This window comes from Zonotrichia leucophrys, chromosome 29, assembly GCF_028769735.1.
Source record: "Zonotrichia leucophrys gambelii isolate GWCS_2022_RI chromosome 29, RI_Zleu_2.0, whole genome shotgun sequence".
NCBI lineage: Eukaryota > Metazoa > Chordata > Aves > Passeriformes > Passerellidae > Zonotrichia > Zonotrichia leucophrys.
Genome location: NC_088198.1, coordinates 2810383 through 2824148, shown reverse-complemented (window position 1 = coordinate 2824148; position 13766 = coordinate 2810383). Strand labels below are relative to the sequence as shown.

The 13766-nt window shown below is 44.9% G+C and overlaps 1 protein-coding gene across 2 annotated transcripts in view; it reads left to right on the top strand.

The window, feature by feature from the left end:
• SCN8A (sodium voltage-gated channel alpha subunit 8) overlaps positions 1 to 13766 on the top strand; it is a 63907-nt gene that overhangs the window by 10833 nt on the left and 39308 nt on the right. Inside the window, exons 3-6 of one of the 2 annotated variants that reach the window (XM_064734931.1) lie at positions 7831 to 7950; positions 9889 to 9977; positions 10519 to 10647; positions 12748 to 12839. In XM_064734931.1, the coding sequence (XP_064591001.1) occupies positions 7831 to 7950; positions 9889 to 9977; positions 10519 to 10647; positions 12748 to 12839 (430 nt within the window). Of the gene's footprint in view, positions 1 to 7830; positions 7951 to 9888; positions 9978 to 10518; positions 10648 to 12518; positions 12611 to 12747; positions 12840 to 13766 lie in introns of both variants that reach the window. The other variant, XM_064734933.1, reaches the window with a different exon arrangement.

The following is a 13766-nucleotide window of genomic DNA, read 5'->3' as shown; positions in this document are numbered from 1 at the left end:
GAGGAGTTTGGAGAAAAGGTGTCATGAGGGAACGGTTGCAGACTCTGCTGGGGATGAAGGGGAGGGACCCACTGGTGATGGAATGAGGAGCATGGTCACTGATTTCATTAGAAGGCAAAACTGAGGTTCTTCAGTGTTTGATTTCATTGCTTTCTTTGATACAAGTCTAATTGAGGCAGTCACCATCTCGAGTGAGGCTCGGCTGTGCCTCTGGGGAGCTGCACTGAGCTGGGTGGGTGACAGGAGCTGTGCTGGGGCTGCCCAGAGCTCAGAATGCCTGAGTGTGCATCTCTGTCATGGGTGAGCAGTGAGTTTGGTCAGTTTTTGTTGGGACAGACGTTTGTGCCACGCTCAGGAGTGGCTCTGAGACTGGCAGGGCATCGTTGACATGGAATCAGCTGAGTTTGGGGAGTGATGAGAGTAACTGACCATTCTTTACTCTGATTAATTTAATGGTTGTTTGTGTCAATTAATTCTTGTGTCCTGCGTGCTGAGGGCAGGTTCTGACTCAGAGCAGGGCTGTGAAATTTGGGGATCTGTGTTTGGCATCGTGGTGCCCAGCTGATGTGCTCCTCCAGGAGATGCCCTACCAGGAGCTGCAGCTTAGGCTCCAGAATTTGCCCTGAGCCAGGACAGATATCCTCAGAAATACTCTTTATTTATTAAACAACTATTTTGTCTTTATTAAACCAGTCTGGTTCTGGAGAGAGCAGGTCATGGAATTCCAGGATTTGGGTTGTGAGGGACCTTAAAGCTCATCCAGTGCCAGCCCTGCCAGGGCCAGGGACACTTTGCACTGTCCCAGCTGCTCTCAGCCCTGTCCAGCCTGGCCTTGGGCACTGCCAGGGATGCAGGAGCACCCACAGCTTCCCTGGCACCCTGTGCCCACCCTCCCAAGAGAACTCCCAGGGTCTCTCAGCCCCTTTTTCCCACCACAGGAATGTCTGTGGTGCCACTGCCGGAGTTTTGGAGCCTCTCAGTGTCTGTGAGGTGCAGGGCTGCTGTCGGTGGGAGAATGGGGCCAATTCCTGTTTTTTCTGGCCGAAGGAGGGGGCAGTGCTGAAGGGGCAGTGGGCAGAGCTCCCTGGCTCTCACCATTCCCCCCCAGACCCCAAAGGGAGGCGCAGGGAACCCCCTCACCCCTCCTGCCGCACCCGCCTCCCAGCACGGGGCTATGAATAAACCTTCCATTTGGAGAGGCAGGCATGAGCTGCATTCCCTCCCTGAAGGCATCTGCCACATCCCTGGCAATGCAGGGAAGGTTCTGGAGATGGGAGCAAACCCCCCCAGCCCCGCTGGCCTCCCCACACACCCTGAATCCTCTGCTCCCTCCCTGTCCCTCTCAGCCTTGCCTTAGTGCTCCTTGCTGCTTCCAACACTCAGTGACTTTCCACAAAGAATTTTTTTTTTAAGGCCATTAAAAAAGGCCCTTCTCTGAATCATCAGGAATTACGAATCTGCTTGAATCATGGGAAGTTTTCCAAGATTTTTTTTTTTTTTTTCTCTCTCCCCTTCTCCAGAAGGTTTTGCATCACAGGTCTTTGCTTTTGCAGCGTGCACAGGGACGAATCAGCTGGTTGCTTTTCCCCTGCAGGAGGACACGGTGATCTTGGTTTGGTCTGAGGAAACTGAAACTGCATTTTAACAGAGCAGCTGAACCTCCCAGCACCTGTAAACTGATATTTAAAGGAGAAACAGTGTGACCTGGAAACAGAAGCGTGGCACAGGCAGTCACAGCTCCTGGGTTTGTAGCCCAGCAATGGTTTTGTCCAAGGTGCTGCTCTTTCCTCTGCTCAGTTTTGCAATATGGGAGTCACAGAATCCCAGAATCCTTGAATTGGAAAAGACCTCCAGGATCAAGTTCAGCTTGTTCCCAGCTCTGGACACATTCTAGCCCCTGAGTGTCTTGACGTGAGGGGTAAATCATGGCTCTGAGGAGAATCTGGAATCCCTTTGCTCACAGGCAGCAGCTTTGGGAGCTGCTTTAGCTCCTTTTTGTCTCTGTGTAAGGACCAGAAAGAATTTTTTCATGTTTTCTTGTTTTACAACTTGAAATGGCTTTCCAGTTCCTGGGTAGGAGCAATAGTTGACCATTTTTATTATGGAAACCCACACCATTTCAATTCACATATCCAAAAGACAGGTACATGAACTTTCTCGTTCACATGTGCAAACAAAATTCAGGAAAAACTCTGTGTGAGCAGCCCCAGCCTGGGGAGCAGAGCAGCCTCACGGCCTTAAATCCTTCAGTGTTTGTTGAGACATCAGGGCCATTTTCCTCTTTCATTCCCACATCCAGGATTTCCATTTTGGAAGTTTTTCCATCTTCTACGCCTCTCTTTCCTTCTGAACCATTCATGGTCCAGCCCATCCCTCCTCAGCACCTCCTCACCCTGTTCTTTCCCTCTGGACTCTGTTCTTTCCCTCCTTACCCTGTTCTTTCCCTCTGGACCCTGTTCTTTCCCTCTGGACTCTGTTCTTTCCCTCTGGACCCCGTTCTTTCCCTCCTCACCCTGTTCTTTCCCTCCTTACCCTGTTCTTTCCCTCTGGACTCTTTTCTTTCCCTCTGGACTCTGTTCTTTCCCTCTGGACTCTTTTCTTTCCCTCCTTACCCTGTTCTTTCCCTCTGGACTCTTTTCTTTCCCTCTGGACTCTGTTCTTTCCCTCTGGACCCCGTTCTTTCCCTCTGGACTCTTTTCTTTCCCTCTGGACCCTGTTCTTTCCCTCCTCACCCTGTTCTTTCCCTCTGGACCCTGTTCTTTCCCTCTGGACATGGTGTTTGCCAGGTTGGGGTTGTTCTCCTCCAGCACCTTCCATTTCCAGTTCCCTCAGATTCCATCCCTGCTGCAGGATGAGGTGAAGGTGCTCCTGCTCCTGCAAAGGCTGCAGAGATGAGGCAGCAGAAGGTCCCTGGGTATTCTGTGGGCAGGTTTAGGTGGATGGATTTCAGTGGGGAAAGGAGGAGTGTCCACACACACACACAGGTGAGGTCTGGCTGGGCTGGGACGTCTGAGGTCACCCATGGCCTCCACAGAAGCACCTGAGGATCTCTCCGGAGCCTTCGTGCCAAGGGAGTGACTTGCAGCTTTGTCAAGTCACATGCCAGCTTTGGAAACGGGCCCTGTGGGTCCAGAATGTCACCTTGGCCCAGGAAAATCACAGGGATGTGAGGGACCAGCTGCAGGAGGCACGGCTGGCTCTGGGATGTGCCTCAGGAGCCTTGGCCGTGGTGACTCTGCAAGGTCACGGCACCATTCCTGGGTTTGCGTTTCAGAGAAGTCACCAAAACAGAGGGAAGAGTCAGAACCATCCCAAAAATCAGATCTTTATTCTTATTTCCAGCATCTCGTTGCCTTTCTCAGATCTTGAGCGCTTTAATGGTGTTTTTTCTTCCACTTTGGCTTCAGAGGAGCAGGAAAAGTGAGCGTGGAAGGGAAAGAGTGGAGAAAGGAGGTTGGATTCCCTGGCAGGCGTGTTCTGCAGTCCTCTCCAGGTGTTGGAGGGAAGGCAGAGTGGGATGGAGCTGTTGGTGCTGTGGATGCAGGCATGCAGAGCTGGGATCAGGGCGTGCCAAGTGTGGAATCTGCTCCCATCTCCTCAGTAACTGCGGCCCACTCGTGAGGGGGAAAGGCTGCAGGATTATTTCTGGCCAGGAGGCAGAGTGGATTTCCTTGCACAGATTGTGAGGTCCTTAAAGCTTAAAAATCAGGGGCTCCCTGCAGCAGCTGCATGTCACCGAAAATGAGGGCCTTTGTCGGGGACGAGCCGTTTGTCGGTGAGGGGAGACTCAGACACTCAATATGAGTGATAAGCAAATTCCAGTTTATTGAAGAGAGCATCAGACACTTATACAGCGAGTAATAAGCTTATGAATATTCTGTAAGCCAAGCAATCTATTGGTTAAACTATACCATCAACTCTTCCTCATTCCTTAGGGGTTACATCTCTCTTTTCTCATGTCTCTTTCACTGTTTGTTATCATACCACAGCTAGGCCTCAAGGACATGCTATCAACACAGGTGCAGGACTTGGAATTAGCCACGGCTTTGTACTTTTCCAGTCTCTAGCAGCCAAATTCCCAACAGCTGCACATCTCTCAGGGCTGGGGTCTCCGAGGGGCTCAGCCCAGGCTCGGGGGCTCCTGGGGCACCCCAAACCTTCTGCCCAGGGCTGCTCTCAGCACTGCTCGTGTCTGTGATTGCTCAGCCCCCAGCGTGGCCGAGTTTGCTGTGAATTCCCTCTCCAGCAGCCCCAGGGGCTCGCTCAGGACGCCACCAGGGAGCCACTGCTGCAGGAATGTGCTCCCGTGTGTTCTGAGGCTGTTCCCAAAGCTGTTTGCTTCTGAAATCTCCTGCCCACTCCCCCTCACTCCCCAGCCATCGCAGAGCTGCTCGGTGGCAAACCTGCAGGAAGCAGGAATGTTTCAAATCTTGCTGGAGCTGGAATGATTCTTGCCATCCCCCAGTTGGTTCTGTTGCTCTCCCAAGCACAGTCATCGTTTTGCAGATTGATTTTTTATGGAACCTTCTTTTTATGAGGAAGGTTTTGGTGAGTCCTGATGAACTTGATGGAAACTGAAGAGGGTGGAGTTTTTGGGGAGTCCAACCAGACAAAACCATCTCCTAAACTGACTGCAAAATACCTTTTTCCAGGTATCACCTTCCTCTGAGTTTTGAGCTTTGCTTCAGCACGTCTTAAAAGCTCTTAAGGATGTTCTTGGCCCAGCTCCAGAAAATGTTTTAAGAGCTTGCAGCCATTTTGAAATGGAGTTTTAATATGTCAGCAGCAGAATGGAAAGCTAGGAGAGGGTTTAAATTGCCAAACATTTCTTGGCTTTTGGGCTTTTCTTTCTATTGACAAGACCAAGTGGAGATTTACTCAGGGTTTTAGAGGGTGCACAGGGGAATGGTGGATGTCGTAATCCAGGAGCAGATTGGAATTCTGACACCTCACTGGTGTGAGGGCTGTGCTGAAAGGCCCAGGGGTGATGGGCTTCACAGGCAGGAGCAATTCAAGAGGGTTTGTGGTGTGAAAGGAGAAATCTGGGCAGAAAACAAGGAGCTGCCTTAGGTGCAGTCACACAACAGGTGAGGGACTGAGCAGGAAGAGCATGGAGTGCACGTTTGGTTGGCAGTGGGATGATGAAAACTTAGATTTGTTCATGGGAAGGGTGGTCAGGCATTGGAAAGGGCTGCCAGGAAGGTTTGGGGTCCCCATCCCTGGAGATGTCCAAGGGATGAGTGGACACTCAGCACTGTGGGCTTTGGGAAGTTCCTGGCTTCTCCCAGCTCCCCCTGTCCCACATAATGTCCAGCACGGTCCTGCTGGAGGGGTCATTGCCCAGAAGGTGTGGGAGAGTTGGGAAATCATTTTTAAAGAGATTTCAAGAGGAAGGGGTTGTGAGTCCTGGAGAGTTTCTGGTGTCAGGGACAGGGGGAGAGCTGATTCCTAGAACTGGGTGTCCCCTGAGCACTCTGTAATGGCAATTTTGCAAAACTTTGGGCCTTTTAGGAGGTTTGCCCATGCCAAGGTGATCTGGTCATTAATTCTTGATGCTGCAATTTAAGAGCTGTCCAGGGCTGTCTTTAAAGTGCTTTTGCTGGGGATGCATTAGTGGTTCTGCTAACAAACCTTCCTCTCTCCGTGCTGAACCACAATCTGATTTTGATTTCCTTTGCAAATAATTTACTGCTCAATGGTCTAATTTAACCAAACGAGCTCAAACACGTTGTTCCATTGACGAGGAAAATGACAAATTTCCCAAGATGAGTCTCCTGGGGAAGCCTGAGCTGGCAGAGAGCCCTGGTGCATTCCCTGGGGTTGGCTCTGAGCTCAGGGCTGTGCCAGCTGGGGTTGGAGACAGCAGTGAGCCCAGCTGTGCTTTGGGGCCATCGTGGAGGGCATAAAAACAGGAAAAATGGGGCCAGGGAAAGGGCTTTGGCTTCTCAGTGCTCACAAATTGCATTTTCCCCTCTGGGTGCTCTGGGTGTGAGGCACCCACAGCCCCAGGTTGGCCCTGGTGCTGCCTGGGGGGGCAGTGCTGCTCAGGGAGATGGAGCATGAAAATTCTGAATCAGATGTAACAACTGGAATCCATTCCACAGTTCTGAATGGAGAAATGAACCTGAAATCCATTCCACAGGTTCTGAATGGAGAAATCATCCTGAAATCCATTCCACAGGTTCTGAATGGAGAAATCATCCTGAAATCCATTCCACAGGTTCTTAATGGAGAAATGAACCTGAAATTCATTCCACAGGTTCTGAATGGAGAAATGAACCTGAAATTCATTCCATGGGTTCTTAATGGAGAAATGAACCTGAAATTCATTCCACAGGTTCTGAATGGAGAAATCATCCTGAAATTCCTTCCACAGGTCCTGAATGGAGAAATCATCCTGAAATCCATTCCATAGATTCTTAATGGAGAAATGAACCTGAAATTCCTTCCATAGGTCCTGAATGAGAAATGAACCTGAAATTCCTTCCACAATGAACCTGAAATCCATTCCACAGGTTCTTAATGAGAAAGAACCTGAAATTCCTTCCACAGGTCTGAATGGAGCAATGAACCTGAAATTCTTCCAACAGATTCTTAATGGAGAAATCATCCTGAAATCCATTCCATAGATTCTTAATGGAGAAATGAACCTGAAATTCCTTCCACAGGTTCTGAATGGAGAAATGAACCTGAAATTCCTTCCACAGGTTCTAAATGGAGAAATGAACCTGAAATTCCTTCCACAGGTTCTGATTGAAGGAATTAATCTCACATTTTCACCAGCTGTGTAGGGAGAAGCAGTGAGATGCTGTGCTGGGCATGGTGGGTGACCTGTAGGCGCTGCCCCCACATGTTGGTCCTCTTTGCCTGTCAGTCTGTCCTTCCAGGGATTTGTAACTGCAGGATTTGTTGTGGTTATTTGGGAGGTGTGATAATTCACCTGTGGGCAGTTTTGAATAAGTTTGAGACAAGACCTTTGTGTTGTTTTTAGTGATGCACTTTATTTGCTTATTTTTTGCATAAGAAGGATGAGTTCAGCTCACATTGTTACAGCAGAACTCAGAAAGTCCAAGACCCTTAATTACAAGGCCTTTTAAAGAGTTATTAACCAATTAAATAAAGCAAAGATATTTATATTTTTGACCCAATCCTTAAATATTTCATGTTGTAGGCTCATACTACAATGTAAACTTTCTTAGCCAATCATGTTATAACACACAAACCTATAGTGCTATATTCTAAACTCCTTCTTTACCTCTGTAACTACTTTTATTATTTTCTATATCCTAAACTCTGAAACTTCAAACTTTACTTAGCTTAACGTGTCTCTACTTTAAATCCACATTTTTACCTTTAACACTTAAGTTTAAAGGCATTTTCCAAGGTCTCAGATCAAATCCTGTGTTTAATATTAAATTTTAGCTTGCAAGTCTCAAATTCTAAGAGTTCTTTACATGTCAGATTCCAGCAGGGGCTGTGCCAGGTCTGGTTCTGGGGCTCTGGGGATCCTTAGGAAGGAATAATGGGGTGTGGGAGAGCAAAGAGGGGCTTGGGTGGGAAATTTGGAATTTTGCCTTCTGCCCTGGCCGGGATCTCAGATTATAAATGGATTTTTGGAGTGGAATTACCCCTGGTGTCCTGGTGGGTGATGCCTGTGATGTTCAGGTGTGTTGTACCCTAATGGGAGCTTCATAAAGCAGATTATTCAAAATAAAAACCAACAGAAAATGCTATTTTTTTTAACCTTGGAATTCTGTCTGCTTTGTACAATTCCTGCTATGATTTTCCTGCATTAACTCTCTCTTTCTCTCTTTCTTTTTTTCTCTGCAGACCTTTGTAGTACTAAACAGAGGGAAAACACTCTTCCGATTTAGTGCCACACCTGCCTTGTACATTTTAAGTCCTTTTAATCTCTTTAGAAGAATAGCTATTAAAATTTTGATACATTCATATCCTTTTTATTACCGAATTACCTTTGGGTATTTGTTGAAAATCTCTTAGCTGTTGTCTTTTGCTAATCTTTTCCATTTATTGAAAATCTCTTAGCTGTTGTTGTTTGCTCAGTTCAAATATAAATGCCAGTCCTGCACCTGGAGATGTGGCCTCAGAATATGCAAAAAAATCCAGATTTTTACTGGAGGAAAAAGCAGTTTTTTAGCCACTCCAATGAAGGGAAATTCTCCTTTATTTTCCCTGTTCACACACGTGGATGAGTTTTGGAACAGATGTAAGTTAAGGTTGTGTTTTACATGAAGGAGAGTTAGGCTCTAAAAGCTACTGAAATGGTTAAATGGAATTAAAATTTAATGAAATAAATATTAGAATATTACATAGAAATAAACAGAATTATTATCTGGAGAACAAACCGCAGCCACCTTGTCTGTAATTAGACACTGCCTAAATTTCTTGCTTTTTGGGCATTTTCTGAAACATCCTGCTGATGGCAAAGCTCCTCCAGAATGTCCAATTGCAGAGCTTTGGAGGCACCATCCGATGGTGTTCTTAGGAGAAAAATAATGTATTTTATTGACTGAGCTGCTCCAGCCTGTTTATTTATTTATTTTTAGGAAATGGATCTAAAATGGAAACACATCCACAGGGTTTAGAGGCTTCTGCAGTCTCTGTACCTCAGACGGAGGAAAAGCTTTTCCATCTTGTCAGAGTTGAATTTGGAAATGTTTTCCTTGGCCCTGAGTTGTTTCTCGTGGCCTTTCCTCCCTGGATGTGCAGCTGGGGGTGAATTTCTGCCAGGCTGAGCCCCAGGTGCTGCTGGAGGCTCTGTTGGAGTCGCCTGAAATAATTGTCAAAGTCAAATATCTGAATTTTACCACTCTGCTCCTAATTCAGGAGTTACTGAATAGATGGATTTGGGGGCAAGGATTCATTTAGGCCTCTGAACTGATTTGCTGAGGCATACCAGAAAATGTAACATTGATTTATATACAACTAATTTTAAAAGTATATTAAATTTCTATAAACCAGAAAATTCATCAAATGGTGACAAAAATGCTATTTATGTATTCATATTTGTTGTGTACGATATATGTATATGCATAAAGTATATTAAATTTCTATAAACCAGAAAATTCACCAAATGGTGACACAAAATGCTATTTTTGTAGTCATGTATGTTATATAGTATATATAGTTATAATTATATATAGTTATATAGTTATACACATACATATATATAACTATATATCTATATATAATTATATAGTATATATGTTATGTAGTATATAAATAGTATATATAATAGAGTATATAAAATATATTGTATATATTTATATTTACACTATACATATATTTAAACATATATTTAATATATATAAATATATTTATATATATTTATATATAATATATTTAAAGATATATTTAAATTTACAATATTTATATAATATATAAATAGTGTATATATAAAACTGTATGTAGCATATATATACCATATATAGTATATAAATAGTATACATAATACAATATACAGTATATTCATATTTACATTATAAGTGTTATATTTATATTTCCATTATATATGTTATATTTATATTTACAATATAAAAGTTGTATATAAAACAGTGTATATAGCATATAGTATATATGTTATATAGTGTATAAATAGCATATATAATACAGTATATAAATATATAAATAGTATATATTATATAAATATTATATATAATACAATGCATACAGCATCTAGATATTCTGTGTAATACAATACATTAAAAATAGAAATAATCTTATTTCCCAGGACTGCTGGGAAATATTAGCAGCCCGCAGAGAATAGCCTGGAAATGATTGGATTTTCCTTTATCAGTGACATTTGGGGAATTTTAGGGGATTTAAAGGGTCCCTGTGTGTCCCTGTGCTCCTTGACTCTGTCCCACAGTATTTAGCATGATCATTATGTGCACTATTTTGACCAACTGTGTATTCATGACTTTTAGTAACCCGCCAGAATGGTCAAAGAATGTGGAGTAAGTAGAAATTATTGCATTGAATTTCCAAATATGTGTTTGTAAGAACCTCCCAAAATGCTGAGTTTGCTCCTTTGAGGACCCTGTTCCTCCCTGTGCTTTTTATTTTTGCATGTTCCCCATGTTTATTTTTCTTTGTGGTTTTTGTGGGTTTGGTTTGGTTTGGTTTCTTTATTTTTGCTTTTGTTTTGGTTTTTGGATTTTTTAGGGGTTTTTTGTTGGTATTTTTCTGCGGGTTTTTTGAGGGTTTTTTGGTTTTGTTTTGGTTTGGTTTTTTGTTGTTTTTGTGGGATTTTTTTGGGGTTTTTTAGGGGTTTTTTGTTGTTATTTTTCTGCAGGTTTTTTGAGGGTTTTTTGGTTTTGTTTTGGTTTGGTTTTTTGTTGTTTTTGTGGGATTTTTTTGGGTTTTTTTGGGTTTTGATTTTTTGTTTTTTTTTCTTTTATCTTTTGGCGCCTTTTATTTAAACCAAAGTCTTTACAATTCACCTTTTTTTTTTTTTTTTTTTTTTCCCCTTACTAAAATGACATTTCCTCCTGCCAGGTACACATTCACCGGGATTTATACGTTTGAATCACTCGTGAAAATCATTGCCAGAGGTTTCTGTATAGATGGCTTCACCTTCCTGAGGGATCCCTGGAACTGGCTGGATTTCAGTGTCATCATGATGGCGTAAGTTGGGTTTTTCCAGGGATTTCTGTGCCTGGGAGGGGACAACCCTTAGCAAAAAAAGGTTTATAAGGAAAAAGAAGATCAAGGAAAACTTCAGTGAAAGTTTTAGCCTGGTGGGATTTCAGCTTAACAGCATGGAGTTAGTGGAGTTGCTACTGCAAAAAAAAAAAAAAAAATAGGATTTTCTGTAAATTGTTTTGATTAATAGAAGATTTTAGGTGGTTTATGCACCAGAGGGGCAGATCAGCATAGGAACCAAATATCTTCAAATTCCAGTCCCTACCACTCCTTCCTTGAGCTGTGACTGGAGGTTGGACTGTGATTAACCCATTAATAACCTGTTAATAAGCCATTATTAACCCATTTCCCACGGAGCTGCAGTGTCAGAAAGGAGATATTTGATTTTCCTGCCTCGTTTGTTTTCTCTTGTGGAAACACACCCTGAACCCAGAGTGAGCTCCCAGTGTGGGTGCACACAGGGCAAACCCCACCTGGGAATTATCAATCCCTTCATTTCCCCACAAATTCCCAAATCCCACCAGTTTGAAGGCATTGGTGTGCAAGGAATGTCCCAAATCCCCCGGTGGGGATTGTGTGTAACCCTTTCCTTTCCAGAGGCCAGCCTTGGCCTGCAGCCTCTGTGCAATTCTTTTTGTGTCAAGGGCATTATTTAAACCACGCTAAGAGATTTTTGAAGCCCTTGAGGCCTTTCTGCAGCAGGAAAAATGTTGAATTGTTGAGCATTTCTGTGCTTTTTCATAGCAAGTTTCTCCCCACGTGGCACAGAGGAAATGTTCTCTAAGCTGGGGTGAAATATAACTTTGCTCAAAGCCTCTTCTCCCCTGTGTACCTTGGGTTTATCTGCTTGGAAAAGGAGAACCAAACCTTCCTGTGCCTCACAAACAGACATTGAAGCATAAAGGATTAAAAATGGAGGATGCTAATTAAAATGAAGGATGCTAATTAAATGGAAGGATGTTAATCAAAGCAGAAGATGATTATGTTTTCTTAAAAAACGTGAAGTGAAGCGAATATACCTGAAACCCCTGACCTGAGGTACAGCCATGGAATCATGGATTGGTTTGGGCTGGAAGGGACCTTGAAGCTCATCCAGTCCCAGGGGCAGGGACGTTTCCCTCTAGCCCAGGTTGCTCGGGGTGGTGCCACCAAATCTCCTGGAATGTTTGGAGGAGATTTGTTTTTACAATTGTCGCTTTCTGCAGAGATTCAAAATTCCAAATTCTCTCTAGGACTGTGTGAAGTTTGGGACACCATGATATGAAAAACGTCTGAAGGTGTTGGAGAGGGTCCAAAGCAGGGTCAGGAGGGTCTGAGGGGGGCTCTGGGTCTGTTCAGCTGGACAAGGGGAGGCTCCTTGGGGGCTGCAGCTCCATCCCGAGGGGCAGCTCCCGTCTCTGCTCCCTGTGAGCAGGGACAGGACACCAGGGAACCACTGCAGCTCTGCCAGGGCAGGGAAATGAGGAGAGGATTCCTCTGCCAGAGGGTGCTGGGCAGGGCATGGGCACAGCCCCGAGGCTGCCAGAGCTGCAGGAGGGTTTGGACAATGCTGTCAGGCCCAGGGTGGCATTGCTGGGGTCTGTGCAGGGCCAGGAGCTGCCCTGGATGATCCTTGGGGTCCCTCCCAGCTCAGGACACTCCATGATTCCAGGTGAGGATGAGTATCCAACCAAGTACCTGGTGATGAGCAGAGAGATTTAAACCACATTTTACCCCTGCACCTTTGTCTCTCTCTTTGTCTTCAATGCCAATTCTGAAGCGTTTTTAAATCACAAGCTGTTTCCTACAAGCAGACAATTTGTGCAAAGGAAGGTGACCCCAACGGTGCCATTAACTCTGGTTTAATTCTGCAGGTATATAACAGAGTTTGTAAACCTAGGCAATGTTTCAGCTCTGCGCACTTTCAGGGTTCTGAGAGCTTTGAAAACTATTTCTGTAATTCCAGGTAAGGCGGCCCCGGTTGGTGTTTAGCTGTCGGGTACAGGCCCCTGTGAGTGATGTATTGCTTTGTCTGTAGTTGTTGTTTTATTTTGGTGTGTGTATTGTCATGGTGTTTTTTGTGTGTGACCTCCCTCATTGCAGATATGTCACAGAGTTTGTGGACCTTGGGAATGTCTCAGCATTGAGAACTTTCAGAGTTCTCCGAGCTTTGAAAACTATCTCTGTAATTCCAGGTGAGAACCATTCAGCATTAAAGGCTGGGCTTGTGTGTGTCTCCTCTCTGTATTTCCCCTCCCCTCCTGCACTGCTCGTTCCTCAGAAATGGCACTGGGATTCTTTGCATGGGATTTGCAGTCTGTGGAACAAAGCAGTTTGGAATCAAGGCTCCTGGGCCATCAAATTATGGGATGAACAGGCTGTTCCTCCACACTTTTCTCTCCCTTTTTATGCACATTTTGTGCTGATCTCTGAGACTAAAGCCAGGCTTTAAAGTTTAATTCCAGAGGAAAAGGATCAGGCTCCTCCTCAGGCTGAACAGCTCCTGGCTCAGGGACTCACCCTGTTATTGTCAGTGGTTTTGGAGTTGCTTTAGGAATAATTTTATAAAGCAACAGAGCAAAACCCGGCAGGGATTAAAACCTTTTTGCCCATTTCCCGTGCCACCCCAGAGCTGGACTGGTCAGGACCACCCTTCCCAAAGCTGCTTCTGGACTTGTAACTCAGCTGGGTGTCACAGGGTGAGCAGTGACCCTTCCTTTGGGACACCACGGAGACATTGTGGACTGAGAACCCCAGAATTCCAGCCTGGTTTGGGTTGGGAGGGACCTTAAAGCTCATCTTGTTCCACAGGAACACCTTCCAGTAGGCCGGTTTAATCCCAGCTCTGTCCAGCCTGGCCTGGAACACTGAACACTTCCTGATCCTGAATTCTTGTGCAGAAAAGCTTCATGCACGTGGTTCCTCAAAAGTGCCCCTAATTCTGAGGCCAAGCTCAAGGCTGAGGTCTTACAGACATCTCCAGCTTTCTGGTTTCCAGGTGCTCAACCCAGAATAACTCCTCGATGAGTTTTGGTCTCAGTTCCTTTGTGCATTCCCTGATCCTGCAGCGCTGGAGCAGCCTGTGCATTTGTGGGGCTCATCCCTTTGTGCCATCCCAGACT